Genomic DNA, 26,560 nt, shown 5'->3' with positions numbered 1-26,560 from the left:
TAAAATCAGATTAATGGATTATGATGGGTATACATAGGAACTAAAATAGGCTTTGGTGTGCCTCCGGACCTCGTGGTGGGCAGAGGGAAGGGGTGCTTCACAGACCATAGGGAGGGGCTGCCTTTTCCACAGAGAGAATTTCCATGGTAAAATTAGTATATAAAGAAAGAATCACAAACTAATATCTAAGAGTTAAATATTCCACAAATGATATTGAGGGAAATTACCTACTTAATTAACCAAAAATTGAGCTGGAAACTAATGCTATACTATCTACTCAAATCAATTTCAGGTTAATTTTAAAGTCAAATTAAGAAATTCAAATAACAAAAATTTATTTTAAAAATGTAGATTAAGACTTAACAACCCTTAGAATAGGGAAGGATAGCATAAACTATGGAAGGAATGGTTAAAATATACATATTGTGGCACCTTATACAACTATTAAAGTTAATTTTTAGAAACTACAAGAAAATGCTCATGAAATAATGAGAAGTGAAGAAAGTAGGATATCAAAACTGAATCAGAAGCACTGCACACACACTAAATTTTTAAAATAATAAAACTGCACATACAGAAAGATTGGTAGACACATCACGATGCTTTTCGATGCTAGAATTATAGGTGAACTGCTACTTTCCCCCACTGAATTGTTTAGGGTTACCCCCCATATTTTTCACCATGAGCATGGGTTTCTTTCATCATCAGAAAAATAGGATTTTTTTAAACATGTAGTAGAATGAGAATATGAAAAATCAACAAAATTCAGCCACTAACAAGCAGCAGCTTCAACATACACATAGATGTTAAATGCATTGTTCACATATGTGATCTCTTTCCCAATTTTCTAAGTAGAGGAATATAAAAGCCACACCAGCATCTTGTAGGACTGGTGGAACTATGCAGGCAGCCTCTCCTGCGCCTGCCCGCCCTCCCCCCCACCAGAGGCAAGGAGGGCCCTGCCAGGAGGGCGAAGCAGTCGGCTGTCTGTCCCCACTGCTGTGGGCACTGAGGCTACCATCATCAGACTTGGCTGCTGGCCCAGTCACTTCCCAAATGGGCTCCCTAGGGGCCCCTGAATGCCATCCCCGCAGCAAGGGACGTCCCCCTTCTGTCCAGGCTGTGGGCCGTCAGGCACACAGAGCGGCCCTGTCTGGGCCATGGGGAGCTCAGCACACCAGCTGCCAACACCTCCAGAGACCAAACTGGAGGGGTGAGTCACCCACTCCCAAACCCTCTGTCCCCACAGACTAACTCAGCACTACCTTGGAAATTGGTCTCTCCCTCCTTCTCCGACAGAGGTTCTCTCCGTGGAAAAGGCAGCCCCTCCCTGTGGTCTGTGAAGCACCCCTTCCCTCTGCCCACCGCGAGGTCCAGAGGCAGGCAGTTTGTCCCTTCCGCTTTCTGCCCCCACTCTTGAAATACTTTACCTTTCTGCCATTCATAAGAAATACTGCCTTTCTTCTGCCCACCGTAAAACCGGCTCCCAAAACTCCTGTGAAACACGACCTGCCCTCTGGGCTCAGCTGGTTAAGTGTCTGAATCTTGATTTTGGCTCAGGTCATGGTCTCAGGGTCCTGGGATCCAGTCCCCCTTGTTGAGACTTGCATCAAATATGGGGATCCCTGCTCAGCAGGGAGTCTGGTTCTCCCTCTCCCTCTGCTCTTCCCCCTGCTGATGTTCTCTCTCTCCCTCTAATAAATTGAAAAAATAAAAATAAAATACTTCCTACTCTCTGCCCCTGAGACATGCAGCACTGACCAAAGGGAACAACCTGTTTCCCTTTGTCACTCCTCTCAATCCTGTTCCTCCCTCCCTGCTTCCCAAATTCAATGCTGTCGCCCACCTCTTCTTTGAAAAGTGGATACCTTCATCCCTACCTTCACACAAAGCATCACCTCCCTGCTGTTGGCCACCAGACCCCCAGAAAATGATGGCATCCCTGCTCCCAGTAGACGAGTTAGCCTCGACCTCTCACCACAGTAATGATCTTCTACCTCCTGCCATTTATTTAGTTCTTAACATGAACCAGGCCCTGTGTTGACTGCATATCCTATGGAGTAGGTAGTATTTTATTCTGATTTTTACCACTTGCCCAAATCACAAAATGTTAAGCAGAGTCAGATTTGCACATAGGTATACCTGACCTCAAAATCTTAGACAAAAACCCAGATGAAGCCAGAATTTCCTGGATAGTGGGATACTCTTAAAAATCTGATAAGCATCCAGGTCAAGACCTACCACACACCATAGCTCACCCCCACTCCTCAGTCTCCCCATGAAACACTGTTGCCTCAGTATAGCCCAAGAAATCCCTCCACTGGCTCTTTCCTCCCCCAGAGGACATTGTCTTCCTCCACCTCCCTCTGGGGCACTTTTCCCTTGGCCATGAGCTCCCAGGCTATCAGAGGATAGGGTCACAGTCAGGCTGTGCTGCCCTCATGCCTGGCATCTAGAGATTGGCTGGGGCAAAGGCCGAGCCTGTGGTCCCCTGCTCCTGGCTGGCACTCCATCACCACCTCATCCCCTTCTATAAATAGCCCACTGCTCACTGGCTGCCGAGCTGTTAGAGCAAGAGTTTCCATGAGGTCAACTTCCCAGAGCAGCCTCCAGGAACCCAACACCCACACTTACCTCTCCTGAAGTCCTGTGGTCTGCTTGCCCCAGCAGGGGGCTGTCCCGGGTGGTGTGTCTCCGCCGGGCAGGGGGTGTGGGCACCTGGGCAGAGGCCTGAGATGGGGCCTTCCCTAAGCTCTGGACCCCTGGTTCTGAGGCTTGGCTCAGGGAAGCATCAGGCTTGCTATTGGCAGTGGGCTCCCCTTTGGGCTTCGGAGGGGCAAATCTCTTCCTGTTGAAAGGCCTAGTTGGCTGGGGGGCTGAGGACATGGGCTGGCCAGGGGCAACAGGACTCCTTTCACCTCCAGCCTCACTGGGTACCTTCCCGGAGGACATCTCTCCAGGTGCCCTGCCACTTGGTGCCTGGGACCCCTCCTCCCCCTTAGGCCTGCCTGCCCGGGTACTCTCCAGATACATGTCCTTCAGGGAGAAATACACCTGCTGGTCTGGGCCTGGAACAGGGCCTGGGGCAGGGGCTTTCTGGGCCTGGTCTTGAGTGCCCACAGCTGAAGCTGGCTTCCTGGTGCTATCGACTCCAGAGGACCCAGGCCCCCGTGCAGCCCTACCTCTGGGCCAGGCCTGGACCTGTTCCATGTCTGTGGGCCCCTGTGTCCCACAGGAGTCAGGCTGGTCTGAACTGGGGGCCCGGTTTTCAGAAGAATGGTGGCTTCGAGCTGCCTTCTCTAACTCTGGCTTCCGCAGACCTTGCTTTGATTCCTCATCTTTCTTTTTCTTCTTGGCCCCAGACTCCTTTTTGGGGGGTCTCTGAGACCCCCGCTCCATGGCCTCACAGATGTATGTCAACAGGCCATGCTCCCCGTCCTCCCCATTCTCAGGGGCAGCTTCCCCGTTGGTGGTCACATCTCCAGGAGCAAAACTGTTGATCAGACCCAACCCTGGGTGCTGACCAGTCTCGGTCTCATCTTCCTGCCAAGCCGCTGGGGTCTCAGCCTCAGCCTCCTCAGTAGGGGCCAAGGGGGCTGACACCTCATCCCCACTCAGCCTCCGCTTCCGCTGGAAGCGGTCGGGGCTGAGCTTGCGCAGGGTGTCGACATCTCCCACCACCTCCTTCCTGGGCTTCCAGTTCTGCTCAATCTCTCGCATCTTTGCCGCAGCCTTGCGCTTCAGTTTGGCGAACCAGCGCTGGTGGATCTTGTACTCGGTCATAGTGCCCACCTCCAGGACCCCCGAGCAAGACACGATGCCCTTGGTATTGCGGGCAGAGGCCTGGTAGATGGCCGCATCTTCCTCTTGACACCTAAGTGTAGGAGCACAAGATGCAAATTCTCCCCTCAGGCAAGAATCTCCCCCAGTGGAGGATGCTGCCCTGCTCCCCGAGAGTCCTGCCCCAAGTGCCACACCCCACCTCAGACATCACCACATCCAACCATCCTGTTACAGTTGGGGAAACTGCGGCTGGCAACAGGGAGGGAGCTGGCCCAGGTTGTACTGTTCCAGAAGGGATTAGATCAGACTTGAGGCCCGGGAGAGCCTTCAGAAGCAGGTGACCCACACAGCCCCTTGTGAAGTAAGGATGACACGGGAGTTTTTTTCTGTAGCTGACCTCATGGAAAATGTTTCTATGGGGCAGGACCTCCTCTGGTTGTGCTTTACTCTCTGGCTGTCTGAAATACTCCCACCCTGGTCTTAGGAGATCCCAGACACCGGCAGCCAGATAGTTCACCAGCAGGTTCAACTCAGCAGCAGAAACCCATCCTCCGCCCCTAGATCCTGCCTGGACATCTGCATCCAACTGAGCCCATCTCTATTGGGGCCACAGGACACATAGGAGAGCAGAGAGAGCAGGACAGGCTGCTTTCCCCACCTGTAAAGCTGCAGCGTGTGGCGGTTGCCCTGGTGAGTGATCTCATACTTCGGTAAACCACAGTAGCGGTCCAGCTCTATGTCATCCTTGTACCAGGTTACCTCTGGCTCTGGATATCCTAAGAAGTAAGCAAAAAATTGGGTTGTAGGAAGACCAGTTCCAAAATAGTGGAAGGAGAGAACAGGATGCCATGGCTTCTCCATACCACCTGCCCCCCTCGCTGGAAGCAAAGGGTTATCATTTGGCTCAGCTTATTTTTAGAAGCTAGTTCATGTCAAGGGTGAAAACGGTTTCCCTTTAGCATTTGGAAAGCAAATATGGAGTAGCAACTTCCCAGCTTCCTGGTAAGAAGGGAAACAAGAAGTTTCCAGAAAGCCTCATAGTAATAAGCCTCCTTCCTTCAGTGTTCTAACCTATATTCTCAACTGTGGTAACAGCTGTATCCTCAGAGGTCTCCCCACCAATACCCCAACTTAGAGGTCCCCCCAGTACCCCAAGGAGGAAGAGAACTTCTTCTTTTATCCCAGGTTGCTGAGCTGCTGGTATTATTTGGTGATACAGCTAAAATATCCATCCATCCATCCACCCATCCACCCACCCATTCATCCATCCATCCATCCATCCATCCACCCATCTACCCACCCATTCATTCATCCATCCATCCATCCATCCATCCACCCACTCATCCATCCATTCATCCATCCATCCACCCACAGACCAATCCATCCACCCATCTATCCATCCAACCATCCATCGACCCATCCATCCATCCATCCATCCACTCACCCATCCATCCATCATCCATCCATCCACAATTCCCTACCCACTCATTCATTGCTGTGAGCTTGACCAAGGTGTCTCCCAGTACCTTCTCTCTGGGGACTTCCAGCCCTACCCACAAGGAGAGCTTCCAACTTTAAAGATTATTTTAAATTTATTTATTCATGAGAGGGGGGGCACAGGCACAGGCAGAGGGAGAAGCAGGCTCCATGCAGGGAGCCTGACATGGGACTCGATCCTAGGTCTCCAGGATCAGGCCCTGGGCTGAAGGTGGCACTAAACCACTGAGCCACCCGGGCTGCCCAGCTTCCAACTTTAGAGTCATGTGTCCCTGGCTCCATCCCCACAAGGCTGATGGGTCCAGTAATGGACATCCTCAGTTAATCAAATCCAGTTATTTGACTGAGTTTAGGAATCAGGACCTGGAGACAGTCTACCCTTGGGCCTGGAGCTATAACTTCAAAGGGAGTGCAGCCCTGTTCTCCACGTAGACTGGCCTGCAGAGAGATGCAAAAACGAAGTTGATATGCAGGATATCCTATCCTATTCAGATAGGAGACAGACAGTCCGAAAATCCTTCCAAACACTGCTCCATTCCTTGCCTGGGCACAGAGGCACTCCTACTCATCAGTTGCACAAGAAGCCCAGCTTCTTACCAGTGAATGCCACTTCATTCCTTAAGTTGACTCCAAAAGGTCTCTGCTGTTTATCAGAATTCAAGGACCCCTTGTACACATTCCCTCCAACATATATATATTTAGTGTGTGCTGAGTGCTGAGATGGGATTATAAAGCTCTAGAAGCCTGAATGGCAGAGTGTCTTCTCTCAAGGAACCCAGTGTACAGGAGAAAAGGTAAAACAGACAGCACCTGCTCCACCTTTCCTGTGTCTGCAGATACCCTGCCCACATGCTTCACCAAAGCTGTACTGACTGGATCCCATCTAGTCTTGCCTCATCAAGGATGTCTCTCCAACAATTATTCCTGCTCTCTCTTGTGTCAGCAAACGGCTCCCCTCTGTTCTCTCATTCCTATTGGCACAGAAGCCTGCTGTATGAATTTTACAGGAAAGTTCTCTGCAAGAGCTGTCTGCACTCTGTCTTCATCTCCTCCCCTCCAATCAGGCTTTTGCACACACACAGCCCCAGAATCATGCCTGTGGAGGTCACTCATGACTCACATGTCACCAAATCTACTAGTGATACTTATACCTCATTTACTCAACCTGTTGGGTGTTGACGCCCACTCCTGGAACCATCTCCTTACTCCTTTGGAGGGCTCTTCCCACATCATGGGCCACTCTTTCTAATCTCCTTCATCTGTCCCCCTCACACCAGGGCCTATGAGTGTTTTTGTGCCCCAGGGCTCAGGCCCCAGAACCAATTCCCACGCTCTATCCAAATAACCCAAGGACCTGATCCTCCTTGGCTTTTAAAGATCTATATGCTCATGACCCCCACATTATTCAGTCCAACCTCCCCCTTGAACTCCTGGTTCCTAATTCTGACTGTGTGTCTGATGCCTCCACTTGGAGATCTACTAGGTCTCAGACTTATCATGCCCCAAGCCACGCTCCTCATTCCCCCTCCAGGACAGTTCATACATACATAGCTCGATAAATGGCAACTTTATCCTTCTAAGTTGGTTCTGTGCCCAAATCTGGGGGTACTCCTTTATTCTTTTCTTTTTCTCATGTCCACTCCATCAGACAATCCCATGGGCCCTCCTTTCAGAATATATCCAGAACTCCAGCACTTCTTGCCACCCCCCACCGCCCGCCAGTTCCCACCACCATCTCACACCTCAATTTCTGTAATAACCTCTCCTCTGACCTCACTACTTCCAGTCTGGCTTTGGTTCAGCCCATTGTCAGCAGACAGCCAGAGTAAATCTTTTAAAGTCAAGTCAGGGCATGGCACTCCCGTGCCCCAAACACCCCAGAGCCCCCATTTCATGCAGGCCCTCCTGATCTGGAGTCTGTACCCCACTGCCTCCTCTCTCACCACTCAGGGTCCCGCTGTTTCCACTCCAGCCATGGGTCCTCCCGGCTCACCTCTAACACACCGTGTGAGCAACACACCCCTCTATCCTCATGCTACCTCCTCAGAAGAGCCTTCTCTCCTGCCCTGCATAAAACATAACTCTCCCTCCCCGTACCTCTGTCCCTCCCACCATGTTTAGTTTATAGAACGTATCACCATCGGACGCATTATATACTTGGGAATTTGTTAGATTATGTCCATCCTCTCCAACCCCCCCAGTTGAATATCAGGTCCGTGACTTATCTGTGTTATTCACTGTTACGTCCTCAGCTCCTAGAATAGTGCCTGGTCTGGAATCAACACTCATTAAATATTTATAGATGAATCCACTAAGTGCTCAGGTGCCAAGAAGGGAGCAAGCCCTTCTGGCCAAGATATCAGGAAAGGCTTTGTGGCAGGAGTGGCATTTGAACTGGCCATGAACGGTGGGCAGAATTTCAGAAAATTCTGAAATCGTCAGGAGCAGTGCCTGCAGTTCCCCCTCCACAGCACTCATCATGATACTAGAATGAAGTATTTCCCTGTCTGTCTCTTCTCCTAGATTCCCTGTCCTCTGTGGGCAGGAATTGTATCTTCTTTACTGTTATATCCCCAGCACCTAAGACAGAGGAATGCATAGTAGTGGTGCATAATAGTGGCACATGGTAGTTACTTAATAAAACCCTGATGGCGGGGCACCTGGGGGCTCAGTGTTTGAGCATCTGCCTTTGGCTCAGGGCATGATCCTGGGGTCTTGGGATTGACTCCCGCATAGGGTTCCCCACAGGGGGTCTGCTTCTCCCTCTGCCTATGGCTCTACCTCTCTCTGTGTCTCTCATGAATAAATAAATAAAATCTTTCAAAAACAAAAACAAAAAACCCTGATGGATGAGTGAGTAAAGGAATAAGGAAATGAGCAAACAATCAAGTAGGAGGCAGATGGGGAGGGCAGGCTTGACACAGGAACCGTAACAGTAGAGAGTAGGGGTAGAAAGTAAAGGGCACGCTGGGGAACTGTGTACAGGAGCTGGGAGCAAGGGAGGCGACACTACAACTGAGCCGGCCAGGAACAAACTTTGGGCAGCCCCAACTGTAAAGCGAGCCCCATGTTTCCACTGTGAGCTAAAGCCCCTGGTTACATCACCGCATGTGGCCAGGGCCAGCACAGGTGTCCTCACCATCCTGTGTGATGATCTCATCCCTACAAGAGCCCAGCTCAGAGCCTCCCTGCCCCACAGTCTGCCCAGTAGGGCCTCCATCTCCAGAATCTCTAAATCCAGTCAACCTAGTGCAAGGAAGGAGATGTTGAATGGACCCCACTAACTCCAAGGCTAAGGCCTCAGCCCCCCATGCCATCCTCTAGTGCCTCTTCACAGAGTGGCGGCCAACCTGACAGCTCAGGGCTCCATGGCAACAATGGGCTTTAGAAACAGTTTGATTTGGATGGAAAACATTTCCGTGTGCCTTGGATAATACTGAATTCTAAGAACTGAATTCTAAAACACACAAAAGCAAGAAAGGTCCTTCCCTCTCAGCTGCACACACATGCCGGCCCATGTGTGAATGTCCACCAGCAGGCATGCACACACATTCAGCTCTGGCCAGGAGAGCCCACAGTGGTCTCACAGCCTGTGGCTGCCACCTTTCCTCCTTCTGCCCTGAGACCTCTGCTCCACAGCCAGCAGGCTCAAGTCTGGAACCCAGCTTGGAGACTCAGAGCCAATCAACCCATTTGAGAAGCTCAGATGGAAGAGATCCATAATGATGAATATCAATGTAGACTTTTCAAAGAGCTTCAAATATAGTTTCATTTGAGGAACCTAGGTGGCTTAGTGGTTGAGCATCTGCCTTTGGCTCCTAGGATCCTGGGATTGAGTCCCCCATCCGGGCCCCCTGCATGGAGCCTGCTTCTCCCTCTGCCTATGTCTCTGCCTCTCTCTGTGTGTCTCTCATAAATGAATAAATAAAATCTTTAAAGAAAAAACAAGCAAACAAAGCTGGCACCTGGCCTCCTTTTCCTTGTACAATTCTCTTTCTGATGAGGTTTCAGGGACCAATCTGTAAGTTTCTATTCCCCTCATTTGTTATATTAAACTTATTTCTCTAAGAAAGGTGTTTCTCAGCAACTTGGTTCTGTCTAAAGGCTCAGTTGCTCTGTCCAGTGGCTTCCTGCAGCTTCCTCCTCCCGCCCCAACGTATATCCACACCTACACACACACTCCAACACAGATACACAACGAGTTGAGGAGAGTGGAGGAATGGGGCCACCATGCTAGATGAAGCTAGGCAACCTCAGAGAGGGCAGTAGCATTCTGGCCAAGAGGAGCCCCTTGGGGAGACAGCAGCCAGAAGGCTGAGTCAAGGCCTGCTACCCACCCCATGCACCCATTCCAATAGGGAAGAGCCACAGGTTGTATATCCCCTCTCCAAGGCCCCCAAGACTCCTGAGGGCTTCCCTCAGAGCTCAGCCCTCAGGAGAATCAGTACAGACTCCATTCACTCATGTGGTCAATGTTCTGACCCATCAGAAAGCATCACCTGCTCCTGGTCAGGCCCTGATGGGGCTGACTCATCAATCTAGTTTAAGGAAGGCTACCAGCAGGGTGGGAGGAAGACAGACGTGTGGTCATTTTTATCTCCACAGACACTACTTGGGATCACCATGGGAGTCTCCCATGGAGGTCAGTCTCAGCCATAGATCTCTCTACCATCTACATCTCCAAATCAGGAGATCCACCTCCTGTTTCCTTTGTTCTCTGGTTTCTCTGCATCCCTCTTCCCCTCCCCCTGTCTTCCTCATACAGTCTACATTCTCTCCTTGCTAATTGGAAATAGCTTATTTACAGTGTACCATGGTGAACCCAGAGACCTCCTCCTTAATCTGCTACATAAAACTCAAGTGACTTGAGTTTTTTATGTGTGTGGGGAGCAAGGAGTGGGGAAGAGGGGTTAGGTATAATAGGGGACTCAGGTATGGATGTTAGCAATACATAGAGCCCTAGAAATCTTCTAGCCCCAAGTGGGAGTGCTGCACACCTGAGCATGGCAGGTGCTCCTGAGCAGAATGAAGACCATGGCCCTGGTTGGTCAGCATGAGACATGGATATTATTTCACTGAGAGGATAAAAGTTTGCTCCTTTGGGTTGGGCTTTAAACAGGGCAAAATTTCAGGATGACATTAGAGGTATTGAATAAAATGTCCCGAGATTCTTTAAGCCAGACTCCTGTCTGGCTTCTCCGACATTGCTCTCAGAGTCCACGGCTATAAAGGGCAGAATGGAAGAGGGACAGAGGGGTGAGCCATCCCTGTGCCTGGCCCTTGCAGGTGGCCCAAGGCCTCCGCAGCAGCTGCAGCTGAAAGAAACAAGCATTTGACAAGTAGGTACTGAGTGCCTCCTTTGCGCTCGCTCCAGAGAGACACAATGTACCAGGTTTGTGCTCTATCCTCACAGATCTCATCATCTTCCTGGAGGAAGAGATGTATGAATAGAGAAACAGATACAGCAAGAGCTTTCCGTGGAAGTGCTGGAGATGATGTCCTAGAGGATAAGCCATTTGTGCTTGGCTTTGAAAGATGAGAAGAAATTTTCCAGCAAAGGAGTAGGCTTCTAGGTAAAAAGATAGAATAAGCGTATCACCTGTTTCCACTCTCTCCCCAGTACAAGTATACTCAAGAGATTTTTTTAATTAAAAGATAGAAAACCACAGGGAAAGGAAGAACAGATGAGGCAACAGTTTGAAAGTTGGAAAGTGAACAGACAAGTGGAAACACTCTCCAGACCCAGGATAGCTGAACCATAGGGTAGCAGTGGAGGAACTGAGAACTACCCTTTGAACACTGGATAGTCCCCCAAAGGGCATCATTGCTGGCAACCACTTGAGGGAAAGAGAAGGAGGAGATGTTATAATTTGTGTGAAAAACCATCAAATCTGTGGATCCCTTCACCCCCTCCACATCACTAGGTAACTATTCCTTCCCACCCTGCCCCCACAGCCAAAGGTGAGGATGATTATCTGGAAAGGTAAAACTTTACCCTGAGTATAAGCCAGCAGAGATGAGGGCATGACTACTCTATGGGAAACAGAAAAAAATGTAGTAACTGTGTGCATAAAATAAATGCTCTCTGATGAGAGCCCACCCAACCTATAATCTGTATAACTCCTGGAAAAATCTATACCGTCCAGGCAAGATATGGGAAAAGTATTCCCTAGGGACTCTAGCTTGTACAAAATGAAGGAATTAAAGAAACTTAATCCCAACAGTGGCTGCCAGATCACCCTACAACGAAGCCCCAAGTTTTTGGGCCCCTCCTGCTGGCTCAGAACTGACAATGAGCTTTTTGGTCTTCACTCTTAACCATTATCTGACAGCCAAAGATCCCTAGGTGTCTGAAGGAAGCCTATACATAGAAGATTAAGGATCAAAACAATTATGTTAAAAAAAGAAAAAGAAAAAAAAAGCAAATTGGAAGGAACTCAAACTTTGCAGGGAGAAGAAAACTTCTAGAAAACTATCATTACTAGTCTCAGATAAGAGAAGATATTACATTCATGAAAAGAACAGGGCGCCACAGGAAAAATAAATTAAGGAGCTCTTAGAAATTAAAAACCCAGGATCCCTGGGTGGCGCAGCAGTTTGGCGCCCGCCTTTGGCCCAGGGCGCGATCCTGGAGACCGGGGATCGAATCCCACGTTGGGCTCCCAGTGCATGGGGCCTGCTTCTCCCTCTGCCTGTGTCTCTGCCTCTCTCTCTCTGTGTGACTATCATAAATAAAAATTTAAAAAAAAAATTAAAAACCCAGTGGAAGAGAGGAAAGATAACACCGAGGAAATCTCCCAGAAAGTAGAGTGAAAAGACAGACAGAAGGGGAAGAAAGGAAAATAAGACGATGAGTCCAGGGGAGCAGACATCAACATAACTAGGGTTCCAGAAAGAGCGGAGTAAATAGGAGGAACAAACCAACATCAAAATAATCTCAAATTTCCCAGAACGAGAGGCCATCAGTTACCAGACTGAAAGAGTCCAAGCACGCCCCAGGATGAAAAGACACCCATATCAAGATACATCATTATGAAACATCAGAACATTCTTATAAGCTTCCAGAGAGAATGAGGAGTCAAACCATCTTCCTGCTCTGAACACTAACATTGGGAGGAAGAAGGCAATGAGCAATGTCTTCAAAATTCTCAAGGATAATTGTTTTCAACTTAGAATTCTATACTCAAACACTCCATCAAGAGTAAAATAGAAAGAAAACCAAACCAAACCAAATCAAAACAAAAACATTTTCAGACATAAGTTGTCTAACATTTGCTTCCCATGTACTCTGCCTAGGAAGCTACCAAAACAAGAATGTAAATCAAGAAAAAGAAATATGTGGAATATAGAAACCAAGAAATCCAACACAGGTAAAGGGAATGTATAGGATGATGGTAAAGGGAGATCCCAAAACTCCAACCGTGCATCAGATGCATAGAAAAACTAAATCCCACTGGAGTGAAAGGCTCAAAGGAGAGACAGATGGAGAGCTTGTCATCACAGTGCTTCTTATTGTCGCACCATCTCTGGTAGAATGTCTTTTTCACATGATGACACTACTGAAGAATGTAGTTCAGTAAAGCCAGAAAATAAACCAAGAAAAAGGACCACATGAGATCCAGGAAAGTGAATTAAACCCAGGAGAAAGGCAAAGGGAAACCCCAGGAATTGGGCCTAAAAGACTACCAGTTCAGACAGAAGAACAGAGATCTCCAAGAGACATGTCTCCAAGGAAAGCAGTTGACAGGAACACTGCTGGCAGTGACCTTGTAGAAAATTGTATTAAGAGGCTGGATGGGGATAAGAAAATTTAGAAGATGTGGTTTATGTATACAATGGAATATTGCTCAGCCATTAGAAATGACAAATACCCACCATTTGCTTCAACATGGATGGAACTGGAGGGTATTATGCTGAGTGAAATAAGTCAATCGGAGAAGGACAAACATTATATGGTCTCATTCATTTGGGGAATATAAATAATAGTGAAAGGGAATAGAAGGGAAGGGAGAAGAAAGGGGTAGGAAATATCAGAAAGGGAGACAGAACATGAAGACTCCTAACTCTGGGAAATGAACTAGGGGTGGTGGAAGGGGAGGAGGGCGGGGAGTGGGGGTGAATGGGTGACAGGCACTGAGGGGGGCACTTGACGGGATGAGCACTGGGTGTTATTCTGTATGATGGTAAATTGAACACCAATAAAAAATAAATTTATTATTAAAAAAAAGAAAATCTAGCAATGGATAGCAAAAAAAATCAATTAAATGAAAAATTAGTACTAATCTGAGTAAAAACAGAAGAAAGAAATAGAATCACAGTATACTACAATCTTCAATTCTGAATAATATTGCATAGAAATAGGTAAACAGTAAATATGGATTTAAACAAAAATTATAATATAACCATATTGAGAAGGTAAGTGAGGAGAAACAGAGAAAATGAAGATAAAGACAGCTAATTCCTTATCGACCATTACAGGAGGACCAGCTAGCATGAAAACCCGAAGTCTTAAAAGTTACCAACAGTCACATTATTACTCAGTATTGTGGAAATGTATACACCAGAAGAAATAGCTAAACGGTGAAAACAGTTGCTTCTGGAAAGACAAATTGGTGGGAGGGGTGAACTGTTGTATTTTGATACATGCCTTTTAGTATAGCTTGAAAACTTACATTATATGCATGCATTAATTTTATCAAATAAAAATTAATTCCCTTTAAAAAGAAGAATTAAGGACTTTCTATATAGGGAAAACAGTGTACATAAAAGCACAGATTTGTGAAAGAGCCAGGTTTTTCCAGAAAACTGTTAGTGTCATGGTCACAAAGTAGGGGTAAGCAAGCAGCATCAGATGCTATAGAGAGCAGAAGTAGTATCTCCTCCTCACCAGTGTTGTGGACTTTGGCAAGTCACCTAACCTATTTTGGTTTCCTTCTCCGTAAAATTTGACTAATAATAGCACTTACTTCACGAGGTTTTATAAGAATCCAATGACAATGGAAACAGATGAATGTTGCAAAATGTGTTATGCTGCACAAAGGTAAGAGATACACGCACATGTCTGTGTCCCCTGGAACAGACAGGATTCTCAGCCTGGAGCTCAGAGGGTTCTGGTAAGGGTGAGAACTGTCCAGGGGAACCCAGTTTCTGAAAAGCTATTTAGATGGCTTAGCAGACAGATCCTCAAGAATCAGGATGTGTCAAAGCTAGAAACCACCAATGCCCTTGATTTACTGGGAAAATAAGGGGTTCTTGAAGGAGGCTTGACCTAGGCCCCTTGGTCTAGTGGCTGCATGGCTGGGTGGCAGTCTGGCAGGGCCACAAGCTGGTCTGACTGGTGCAACAGGAGGTCTAAAGGAGAGGCAATGTTCAGGGCACCTTTCCAGTATTCTCACTGCACCATCCTCCCCTTCCAAGGACTATCACTCTGCTTCCTATTCTGCTAAACTCCTCCATGGACCTCAGGGAAATGCAAATAATAATAACAGCCTTATTTCTAACAATTTATGGTGCTAACTGTATGCTGGGCACTATTCCAAATGTTTTGCAAGTTTGATGCATTTGGTCTCACAATAATCCTAAGGGGTTCATACTATTATTATCCCCACTTTACAGATGAGGCGCTGCGAGGTCATGCAAGGTTATACAACCTCTTCTGTATCACATAACTGGAAAGGGGATGAATCAGCACTCCAGCCAGGCAGTCTGTCTCCAGAATCTACAGTCGGAATCACCATACATCACTGTCTCTCAGGCTTGACACTCAGAAGCCTCAAACGACTCAGCTCTAAAATGGGGATATTTAAATAAATAAATAAATAAATAAATAAATAAATAAATAAATAAATAAAATGGGGATATTTAGGGAGATGGTTTCAAAAACCGCTTTCAAAAAAAACAAAAACCTCTTTCAACTGAAGAGCCTCTTTCCTTGCAACTAAGATTCATTAGTCATATATGTATGCCTGAGGGTAAAGAACCTTTAGTGAAGATAGGTTTTGAAGAAGAGTAGGGTGTGTATGTGGCTCCAGAATGGGAGGAGAAGGGGACTTCAACCTACACAGGGAGATTAAACTGGAGAGAAAGCTAAGGAAACAAGGGTGAACTTGCACAGTTTTGTGCATACAGCTGACCCCTTCCATGCCTGTCCCCACAGTCCCCTGGACCCTCCCATGTGCTGTGACCCTGGTGTGGATCGTACAGAGGGCTTCATTACCTGTGACGATGCAGGTGAACCTGGCGTCGCTGTCCTCGGACACAGCCCGGGACTTGAGCGTGGTCTCAAATAGCGGCTGGGTCTCCTCTGTTAGCTGAGCAATGATGGAGCAGAAGGTGCTCCTAGGAGAGGCAAAGAACTATTCAGAGCAGCCTTCCTCCCGCCAAGATATGTGGTATTGCCCAGTTTGAAATGGTGTTGTCCAAAGCAACTTAAATCTTACCGTATCCATCCATCATCCTGTGGCCATGGCTCCAGTACCTGAGCAAGTCTTTCTTCAAGGGAGCCAGGTCTCTTGGCCAGGTTAGGGGCAGGGATGGTACCAAAGGGCTGAATGGAATCCTGACCCAGACCCATTATAATAGGAAGGCTTCTGACCATGGGCTGGGCTCCTAAGCATGCCAAACCAGCCCTGGTGCCCCCTTCCCATCCTTATTGGAGTGCCTTGCTCTACCCTCTACATTATCTCCAGGAAAGCTCGTGCATGGGAGTGACACACATATGGATAGGTCCAGCCTCAGAGATAGAGACCCCAGCACAGCAGAGCTTCCATTCATGCCAAAGAGGGGAAAGCCAATCAACCCTCAAGGGTACACAGTTCAGGGGCCTCTCCTAAAGTCTGGGCTCACAAGAAAAGCCTCTGAATTTATGAGCACAGACCATAGTAGACAAAGAATAAGCCAGCCAATGCCAGGGATCTAGACCCAAAGGTAGACTCTAATTCATAGGGGTATCAGAAAAGAGAGTCTACTCTTAGATCATCCCTGGATACCACATGCTCAAATGAATACATGGCTGCCAGCTCCAAGACCAACCAGCAGGACTGCCAAACCATAAACAGATCCATCCCTGCAAAAGCCAGGACTTTTAGCTCCATTGTGACAGTCTGCCTCCCAGAATTCAAGGGCATTTGCAGGTTCGCTGAGTCCAGCACAGACTCACCGACACTGCTTAGCATGTACAGTCCTCTCCTTCCTGGGCACAGGAAGCAAACCACCATGCCAAACCCTTTCATGGGCCAGCAGAGACACAATGCTTCCCTAGGCGTGAAGCGTAACCACACAGCCAGGTTGTGTGGTGCATAAGCCGTGCCCAGCCCTCCTCCCCCTCTGCACTCACACACCCCATTGTGAGAAGCAGTGAGCACCGTGAGGGGAGGAGTGAAGAGAGAAGCAGGAGCGTCTGCCTTTCTCTGTGCCTCTGAGTAGGGGCTGTCACCCAGGCAATGCATGTCTGCTTGTAACCTCTCCGCCAGGGGCAGGGGAGGGTCTGTGGGAGCATAGCAACAAGGAACTACAACCCTGTGTTTTGTGGGGAGAGCTTCCACACCCAACTCATCATTGCTATGGATATCATTTTGGACTTGAGTTTGAGAAGAAATGTTCTATCCCAGGAAGGGCATCTGGAATCAGGTAAGACTTTTGGACCAACAGGGCTCCAGCCATAGTGTTTCCAAAGGAATGCAGATGCCTGGGCCTTTGGGGCATTGACAGGAGTCCTCTCTAGCAAAGACTACCCAGAAAGGGGCCCCTAACCTCTCACACACTGAACACTTGAACTGGGTCTGCACTTAGGCTTCCAGAACATTCCCTGTGATACACTCATCTAGAACTCCTCTCTCATACATGACTTTTTTTTTTTTAACCTGCTCAGAAATAGAAGGTTCGTCATTCCCTGACACTCAGGAATACATCTGAAAATGTTTCTTGTTGTTCTCACACTAACAGCAAATTTCTGACTCTGGAGCATACGAAATCACAACCAAGAGTTTCCAGAGGAGACTGCTGTGCCAAAAGGAATTGGACTTCCAAGATTTTGCAGCTAATTCAAAACATTCCTAATTCTGTCCTCCCTCCATAACTTGAATCCTATCTTACTCATGAACATGAGCCTGGATCCAATATTCGGCTCAGGCTCGTAAGGATGAAGCTGCTTGGACAAATCTAAGGAAATAAGCTACTGGAAATGCACTACCGTGAGAAAGCAGGAAAATTCTATTTCGAGGAAATTTTTAGACAGTGCTCCTACTAGATATTCAGCAAAAGGGAGTTATTTTATATCATTACCGATTTTGAATCGGAAAGAACACTCATCTTCTCGAACTTCTCACACTAGGTTCTAAGCTGTATTATAGAAAATGTTTATATTGGAAAATCATACATAAACTGTTAAAAGGCATGGCTGGCTAAAAGCCTTGTGGGAAGTTGGTCTGGGGTGCATTAGGGGAGACAGGGAGGGTCACTGCATACGCTGTCACAGTCTGCTGAATGTCACCTACTTCCTGTCCCCATCCTCCAGACCACTGGGAGGGACTCTAAACGTGCTGCTTCCAGGATCCTGGAAAGCCAAAAGTCCACACATCTGGAAATGGTCTGGTCCCACCCTGACACCTCCAAATCTTTCCAACTCTGTGACTTCATAAGGATATCACAGCCTAATTGTGTATTTTTAAAGAACACCAGAATCCCTGGCTTTCATGGTGTTCAAAGGAACCTAACTCTGCCCTTAGATTTGGTTCTTTACCTTGCTTTAAATAAACTTCCAAGATCCTGTCTCTTTTAGCACTTACCACTCCTCTTTGAGTTGTGGTAAGAGGGGAACACTGTGATGCCCTCTCTCCTACCCCTCCAGACCATGAACTAGCCCAGAACAAGGCTCCTCAGTGCTTTCCTCTATCAAAGGAAATGTACTCGGTAGGTCCTAGTCATGTCTGTAGACATTATGAGCTATTCAGGGACTGCTTGGCTACTCAGGAATCTTTCTGTGTGTAAAGAAACTGTAGGCAACTCTCCCCAAGTCTACCAGAGTCTGGGATGAGGCCCAGTGGTGGGAGATAGCCAGGAAATGTTCCCACTCTGATTATAAAAGTCAGCTCAGCCAGTGGTAAAAAGCTGTCCCCAGTTCAGGAGGCAAGAGAACAGGCATTCCACTGGCAAAGCCCAGCTATGGGCCTGCTCAGGTCCTGCCCTCACTCAGGTCCAACCCATCCAGAGAACAAGCTAATGCAGGAACACACTAATATGGTATTCCCTGACCTCAAAGACTTCACAGTCCTGCAGTGGTGGAGAGCCAAAAGAGAGGGGAATCAGACAAAGGGGTGGTAGAAGAATGAAAGGATTGGGGGGAAAGAAATGTAAGGCAGGAACCATGGTCAGGAGACAGATGCCACGGTGACCTAGGACTGGGAAGGGGGTCATGTGACCGGTGCCTCTCCTGGGGGCACAGAGACACAGTAGTAACAGGCACCTTGGGAAGCCTTGCCTATTTCTGGGTCCCTGGAAGTCTTTCAGTGGTCCATGCAGTCATCACCTCTGCCCCCGTGAGCCCCGTGCCCTCACACTTCCCCCTGCCCGCCCTCCAGCCCTCCCCACCCCACCCCATGCAGCCTGGTTAGTGCACAAGCTGTCACCCAGAGGCCCTTTTAGGCCCAGACCCAAGAAAAAAAAAAAAAAAAGCAGTCAGAGAAATGTAATGCAATGTGCGTTTACCTTCCAGAGCTGGGGTGAGAGAACCGGTTGCTTGATAAGCTAAGCGAAAACAGCAAATGGAATCATTAGGCCACAAAAGCAAGGAAAGGAGGCGAAACCAACAACATTCTGCAGAGTATTAATTGGCCACCATCTGGGGCCCAGAGGCCTTTCTATTAAAAGGGACCAGCTGTCTTAGTTGGCTTGCTCCAGTTAGCAAGTGGTCTCACCACCAGACACCACTGTATCTGAAACGGAGAGCTCGTTAAAGGCAGCAGAGTCCAGGGGAATGGTTAGGCAGGAAGGAGGCCCCTCAGGGTTGCGCTTTGAGAAAAATGTGTTCCAGGCACTTGGGTCACTGGCCCCCCGAGAGGGGCTCAGGGCTGACTGGCACACTTCCCCACCCAGCAGCACACCAGCCTGGAGGCAGCTCCTGCTTCAACCCTCGGCCTTTTGGGGGAGAAGAGCCCCCATTCCTAGAAACCTAACAGGCTGGGAAGGAGACAGGTGGCTTGGAGAACGCCCATTAATAGGTTAAAGTACGGTTAAAGGGGCCACACAAGGCAAACCAGCTGGAAGAGAGAAGAAGGGAAAAACAAAGCAGTTAATTCAGCAGGATCCAGGAGGCACCCAGCTCTGTCAGCCCAGCACAAGGCCCATTTTGCCTACAGGCCCTGATCACCCCTCCTGCCCGGGGCAGCTAAAAGTAGACACTAGCCAGGGGCTGTGCAGGCCACTGGGGGTTGAGGACCCATGCAGGGAGACCACCTGTTTGCCTCTCCCTCCACTTTTGCCAACACAAACACCTCCAGGGGAGTCTAGGGCCACTGTCCCACAGCCTCGAGAGACCTCAGGATTACCCCCTCCACAATGACCCCCTCCAGCTGTCCCCACCAGGATAGCTCTCCCTTTGTTCCCAGCGGCCCAGCCTGCTCTGTGGTACTTGTGTCTGCATCTCTAGCCACAAGAAGATGGACAGCCTGTCCATGGACAGTCTGTCCCTTTATAACCAAACCCCCAAACTCATCCTCTACCCCAAAAGCACAGCTACCACTCAGCGCTCCTGGATCTGTGGCCACCTCCAGCATCCTCCCAAACTCCAAACTGCAAATCTGTCATTTGGGGCTCCTCCCTCTCCTCCAGCTCCCGAGTCCAGTCAGTTAACAGTTCTTGGACCTTCTTTCTCCCTTTCTCTCTACTCCTGCTGTTGTGTCCTGATCTATACGCTCACGACTCCATATCTGATGACCACCTCACCCTCACCCTCTTCTCCTTCACCCCCTATATCACACCACTGAGTCTCAACTCCTTAACTGAGCACTTAAGGTCCTCCCTGATCTGCTCACCCCCACTACCACCAGGGTTCTCGACTTCCCAACACCCATGGTCCACTGTGACTGGACCTGTCCCTAACTGGCACGTATGAGCCCATACGTCCATCCTCCCTGCTTGGAAAGCCCTCCCTCCTTCCTTCTGCTCAACTAACCCCTGTCCACCCCGCCTTCAGACCTAGCCCTTTCTGTAGCCTCCATATTCCCCACACAGTGCTCAGCAGACAGCGGGCATTCAACAGCTGTTTTATGGAAGGGACGGACAGAGAGAGAAAGAAGGAAGACAGAGGGGAACACAAGTGCATCTTTCAAACAGGAAGGGTGCTGCCCCCCAGAGGGAGCTGCTGCTCCAGAGAAGATGGGAAGAGCAAGGATGCAGCTGCCTTTGCTCAGAGCTTTAAAAATCCTCTGGAGGCCGCGTGGGCAGAACCTCCCATGGTTCCAAGACACTGGCCAACTCCATCCTTTCCTGACCATGAACTTCCTTTGCCTTTTTCCTCGTAATTGAGAGATTTCTCCTCTGTTGGGTCTGGATTTCTTCCCTGGGAAGGAGAGGGGAGAGAATCAGCTCTCTAATTCCAAGAGGAACATGACAGGTGCCACCTGCAAGTAGACAGGGACTGAACCGGGACAGTGACCCCTCCCTGGCACTCTGTAGGGTTGCTCGGGCTGCTCTGTTCCCTGCCCTGCTTCCTCTAGGCCTCACCCATATGCTGTGAGCCAGGTCAGGAGGAGTCCTGTGCCACCAAGGCACCTTGTCCTCGGAAGGTGGGAGTTCTCTGCCTGTGCCCTGCTGACCAGGCCAGAGCGAGGCTTAGGGCCTCACCTTGGCAGAAGCCCCTCCCTTTACTGACAGTGAGGGGGTCAGAATCTAGGGGCATTAAATATTGGTGCAGAAAAGCCTAAAAGAGTTCCTAATGCCATTGTCATTTTATAGAATGCAAATTCAAGGCATAGGAAGGAAAGGTATCTAAACAAGAAAAGCGAGCCTGGAGGTAGCCAGGTCTCGCTGTAGAAGCCAGGGCCTCCCATTCTTCCTGGATTTTATATATTCTGGGACAAAAAGGGCCCTTGGAAAGTAGCCTGATGCCTCAGTTTCTCTGAAAGCCTGAGACAACCTGCCTGACCCAAGCAGAACAGAAGAGGTATTCCCAATCTGTCTGTGGTAAACATCATAGGTTCTGGGGCTCCTCTGAGCCCATGTGGGCCAAGGTTTCCAAGAAATGAGGGGGCGGGGACATCTGGAACTTCTGAGTGTCCCTCAGAACGTAATGAGTCCTAATTCCATCCATCTGACTGTAGTTCCTTAACCCACTCTAGTACCCAGGCCCCACCCTCTGATGGGGATGAGGTCCTAGAGGGTGGCCATCCTAGGAGTCTTGACCTATAGGTTTGCTGGGACTATCTTCATGCCCAGGGGGCACTGGAAACATCCTTGAGCTGGCTACAGACTGGAAGCCACCTGAGGGTCATGGGGTTAAGTGAGGGAGCCAGGTTCTAGACCTGGGCCAAGGCTTCTGGTGGCCAGCCCCCAGCCCCCACTGTCCATCAGCTCCCAGGGGTAGCCCATCCTCACAGGGCCCATGAGGATGATGCCTCGTGAGCTCCATGCAGAGAGGGAGACCCAGAAAATGTTGGAGCTAAGCCTCTCAGTCAGGACTCTTGGACCGTCAGGGTTCATATGGGCTGGTGCCAAGGACAGCTGGCAAAGTCCTCAAGGGACCCTCTTTCTCCTTCATTTCTTGGGCCCTCTTCCCATCCCCACAGGCAGCCAGGCCGTTGTGGGACAGAAGACTATATGGTTGCCTGCTCTAACACCAGTGAGGGGTGTCTGCTCTAACACCACCTTGCTAGGGGACTGGGAACTGTCACCCACTCCACTCCCCAACGCAGTCCATTCACATTCGCATTCTCCCCTCTTCTCCAGAGGTGAGGCAAATCTGTCCCTCCTTGTCCCTGATGACCTGCAGGTGGTCTACAGCCAGATGGCAGGGGTGAAAAAGAGCCCTTGCTCCCCCTGCCCCAGCCCTGCCTTCTCCAAATGCTTGATAGAAAGAATGTCCTTTGAAGAGCATTCTCATTTAGGTCCAAGGGAACTTGGACTGGCCACTTCTATGCCACCTGCAGTTCTCTGGCTGGCACACTGCTCTGTGCTCATCAGGTAGGCAATAAAAATTTATCTACCATACACCTGCTCAGCCAGGTAGCTGTCCACCTTCCAGCTTTTTCTCTACCAGTCCAGATCCACTACCTTGCCCATTCTGCCTGGTTTTCAAGCCACTCCTGCTTCCCTCCCTCCATCGCTGCATCTCTTCTGTTTGTTCTGCTGGTATTGACAAAGGCCAGATGCAGGAGGCAAGACCCAGGGAAGTCACTGTGACAAGTGTGAGACAAGTGTGAGGCTCCTACCAGACAGTCAGCTCCATCACAGGCTGGAATAAATGCCCAACGTTCATTCCAGTTTTTCCATAGAGCCAATGGTTCGGGGGAAGGGGCATTCTTTCCTGGCAGCCAGGGGCCCTGTCCAGTCTGACTCAGTCACTAACACCAGCCCTCAGCCCTGCCCCAGACATGTGACACCATTTGACGAGTTTTATGCAGAAACCGGTTCCGGTTACATTTGAACTTTCCCAACTCCAAGGTCAACAGAACTCAGCCAATTCACGAGGAAGTGCCTGGGACTTTTCCTGAACGTCCTTGATGCCTGTTTTTGTGCCGTTTTAGGAATGGAGAACAAGAGGTCCCCACACGGCTTCTCAGATGAGTGGTTGTTTTCCGTAGAACCTACAATAAGCCAAGTCCTGGGCCTGTGACACCACCGCTGTCCCCATAGCCAACCATCACAATTCCCTTTGGAAAACAGGCTCCAGAGTTGGAGGGAGACGGAGCTGCCAGGGGCGAGCAGGAAATGTCCGTCTCCGTCGCAGCGCACATGTCCCTGGGTGTCTTGAGTGCCTCTGAGTGCCTGAATGCGTCTCTACTGACTATCTGTGTGTCTTTTGTATCTGCGGGTAATCCAGCTCCTCCAACAAAGCAACCACACCTCTAATTCTTGGCAAAGAGTAGAGGGCTCCGCAATAGGACCCCTCCCGTGCCATCCCATTCCCCCAGACTGGGCAGGGCAACTGGCTCCCTCAGACCCGCCAGCTCTGATTCTCCAGAGAGGGCCAACCAGCACCTCAGCCCACCCTCACCTCCAGCCCCTACCGAGATCCTGGGGCCCACCACAGCTCTGGGCCCGAGAAAGAACCTTGTTTGCACAGAAATAAGGGCCTTATTTCTTTCTGGCGACGCCCCCCACCACGGCCCTGAGCTAGGGAGCCCCCACTCGGGGTGGTCCCCCAGCGTCCGCCCCCCACTCCCACCACGCACCTACCCCGCCCTCCCAGCCCGGGAGGAATTCCAGCCGCTCTGGCTTTCCTTATCGCTCCCTGTGGAATCCGAGGCCAGGGAGTAGCTGGGTACGGGGTGAGGGTGCTGAGGGGAAGAGGGCCGGGGGCGAGGCAGGGGAGATACGGACGGCCTGCGGGCCCCTGTAAAGTCACCCCGGGGCGGGGGGGCCCTTCCCGGCCCTTGGGCCCCGCGGGCCCTGAGGGGTCAGGAGGAGCGTGGAGGGGCCGGAGGGCCACCGCGCTCCCCCGGCCTCGGGCCCCGCGCCTGGGGAAGAGGGCGCCAGGGTGCCCTCGAGGCCTCCGCCCGCCGCCCTGCCGGGCCCCAGGGCGCGCCGCTCACCTGGTCTCGGGCCTCACGCTGAGCAGGTAGCTGCGGCTGGCGGGGCTGGGGATCCACACGGGCCCGTCGTCCTCGCCGTCGCCCCCCGCCCCCGCCCGCCCGCCCGCACCCCAGCCGCGCCCCGGGGCCCTGCGCGACCCCATCCCGCCGCCGCCGCGCGCCCTCGCCAGGCCCCTGCCCGCCGCTGCTCCCGCCCGCGCCTGACGCGCGCCCCTATTTATAGCCCCGAGGCCGGCGCCGTCACCTGCTGCTGTCCCTCCCCCGGCCCCCGGCCCCCGGCCCGGCCGACCAGCGCGGCCGACCAGGCGCCGGGGGCGGCGCGAGCCTCCCCCGACGGGCCGACCCCGCCCGGAGCCCCCGGGGCGTCGGGCCCTGCCCGGGAGGCCTCCCGCCGCACCCCGCTACCAGGCCGGGCCACCCCCAACCCCAACCCCCAACCCCCCAACCCCGCTTCCTGCCAGCCTGCCTTCCCCGCTCCCGCCCGTTTCGCAACGATGGAGCGCGGCCGGCCGGTGGCCCTGGCTCAGCGCAAAGAGCAGGGGCCCCCGGAGCTGGTGGGGCGGCCCGGCCGGGCCAGGGGACATCCAGGGGCTCGGAGCCCGGGCTCCGCCAGAGACCGGCCCCCCTTCCCGCAGCAGCCCCATCCCCGGCTGACCCTCGCCTTGCACTGCAGCTGGTCCGCCACTGAGACAAACCCACGCGTCTCCGTGGAGCTCCTTTGGACGTGTCTCGTGTTCTCTTCCATTATCTAGCATACATTAAGGGCTCAAAAAACACTTGTAGAATATCTGGGCCTCGTACTCCACCCAGCCTGTTTCTCAGTACCTGAGAAGGAAATGGTGGAGTCCCAGTGCCCAGAAAACAATTCAACCATGCAACAATTTCTATGAGTGAGATTGTAAGCACTGCCTTAACCTGGTTCTAAATGTTGGGAGTGACCAATACTTATCCATTCTTTTTTTCCCCTATATCCTTGAAAGCATCCGGGAGTGCCATGAGGTGGATGGCTACAATCATTAGGAAGTTAGAGCAAAGGAGCACCATGCCTCTGTCCAAGATGCTGCACTCGTGTACCTTTCCACTCCATTTGGAAATGGCTCCTACCCCCCATGCTCACAGTGTGGTCCCCATGGCAACTGTCTCATTCCTACATGACCCCATCGCTGGCCTCAGTTGTTCATGGTACCGGTCTCCTTGACCACAGAGGTAAGCGTCATGCCCAAGCTATGCCAATGGGAGTCCTTTACCAAAAATGTTTTTTAACTGGAATTAGGAGAGAAAAGCAGTCTCTCTGTGCTGGAAAGCAATGAGCTGTGAGGTCTCTGCTTTCAGCAGGCATGTTTCCTGCCTGGTGGAGGAAGCCAGTCTGCAGTGAGGAAGAAGGAAGCTGACACAGACAGAAGCAAAAGCAAGGCGCTCAGAGTCCTGATAGCTTCCAGGTACATCGCTGTAGGTGTTCCTGAAATCCAGCTTTATCCATGACTTTCTAGCAAGTTGGCAGTTCAATCATTTTGTTGAATCTGTGTACCAAAAAAGTTCTCCCTTTGCTCAACCTGTTTCTTTGTTTTGTTTGTTTTTAAAAATATTTATTTATTTATGATAGAGAGAGAGAGAGGCACAGACACAGGAGGAAGGAGAAGCAGGCTTCATGCCAGGAGCCCAGCGTGGGACTCGATCCCAGGACTCCAGGATCATGCCCTGGGCCAAAGGCAGGCGCCAAACCACTGAGCCACCCAGGGATCCCCTCAACCTGTTTTGAATTAGGCTTCCATTGGTAAAATGTGAGTCTTGACCAGTACTAAGGAAGCTTCTCCCACTGAGCCCAAATCCATCTCCTGACCACATGCCCCCATGTATTTTGTCACTGGCTCTCTGGAGGTACATGTACTAAAATCTCTTCAGTCATCTACAGGACAGTCCTCCAAGTATTTGAAGGCTTGCTTGAAGTTTTGGCTCATTTGTTTAAGTCATATGAACACCCATGGATCATGCTAGGGCAGTGTGCTGCAGGCAGGAGTCATGGGATCTGTGCTTTCAAGAAACTTTTATCCAATAGGAGAGACTGGGATATAAGCAAAATACAATGAAGGTGAAATGCACAATTATAAAACTGAGAAGGGGAGCACAAAAATGTAGAGTAAAGAGCAGATGGCCTGGGGTTTTGGTTAGGTTGGTTTACAGAACAGTAAACTTGACAAGGATTTTAAAAATTGCATGGGTGCTCATCAAGTAGACTGATGGACTAGGAAGGACAGGATAGATAGAATATTCCAGATGGAGGGAATAGTGTGGGCAGAGATGCAGAGATATAGAATAACATGGTGGGCGTGTTGTTCAAGTGTAAAGATGGGGAAATAGACAATTAGGACCATATCCAGAAGGTTTTGTCTGGTACACGGGGAACCTAGACTTCCCTTTAAGGCCATCTCTCATATAACCACAGATACGGTAACGTTCATCATCCTAGTGACCCTCTAATTTATCAATTTCCTTTTGAAAATGTGACTCACACAGAGGCTGCCCCATAGCAGCCT

General features: G+C 50.2%; 1 protein-coding gene and 1 long non-coding RNA gene across 5 annotated transcripts in view; one reads left to right on the top strand and one right to left on the bottom strand.

Annotated features, from left to right (window-relative positions):
• The window catches only part of ALPK3 (alpha kinase 3), a 51,086-nt gene extending 26,875 nt beyond the window's left edge, over positions 1–24,211 (bottom strand). Inside the window, exons 1-5 of one of the 3 annotated variants that reach the window (XM_041751916.1) lie at positions 24,027–24,211; positions 18,985–19,023; positions 15,497–15,618; positions 4,442–4,559; positions 2,635–3,874 (exon numbers count right to left, since the gene is read on the bottom strand). In XM_041751916.1, coding sequence (XP_041607850.1) covers positions 2,635–3,874; positions 4,442–4,559; positions 15,497–15,618; positions 18,985–19,023; positions 24,027–24,169 — 1,662 coding nt within the window. In that variant the 5' untranslated portion in view covers positions 24,170–24,211. Of the gene's footprint in view, positions 1–2,634; positions 3,875–4,441; positions 4,560–15,496; positions 15,619–15,719; positions 15,878–18,984; positions 19,024–24,026 lie in introns of those variants that run through there. The other 2 variants (XM_041751915.1, XM_041751914.1) reach the window with 2 other exon arrangements.
• LOC121489201 lies at positions 16,783–25,556 on the top strand. Of its 2 annotated transcripts, none has more exons than XR_005987294.1 (3): positions 16,783–16,908; positions 25,007–25,232; positions 25,362–25,556. It is a non-coding gene; the product is annotated as an uncharacterized LOC121489201 (long non-coding RNA). The 2 variants fall into 2 exon arrangements; XR_005987295.1 differs by having other exon boundaries at positions 25,359–25,556.
• The last annotated feature ends 1,004 nt before the right edge of the window (positions 25,557–26,560 follow it).

Source organism: Vulpes lagopus, chromosome 4, assembly GCF_018345385.1.
Source record: "Vulpes lagopus strain Blue_001 chromosome 4, ASM1834538v1, whole genome shotgun sequence".
In the NCBI taxonomy this organism is placed as follows: Eukaryota; Metazoa; Chordata; class Mammalia; order Carnivora; family Canidae; genus Vulpes; species Vulpes lagopus.
The sequence above is the reverse complement of the archived record's forward strand: the minus strand, read 5'-3'. Positions and strand labels throughout refer to the sequence as shown.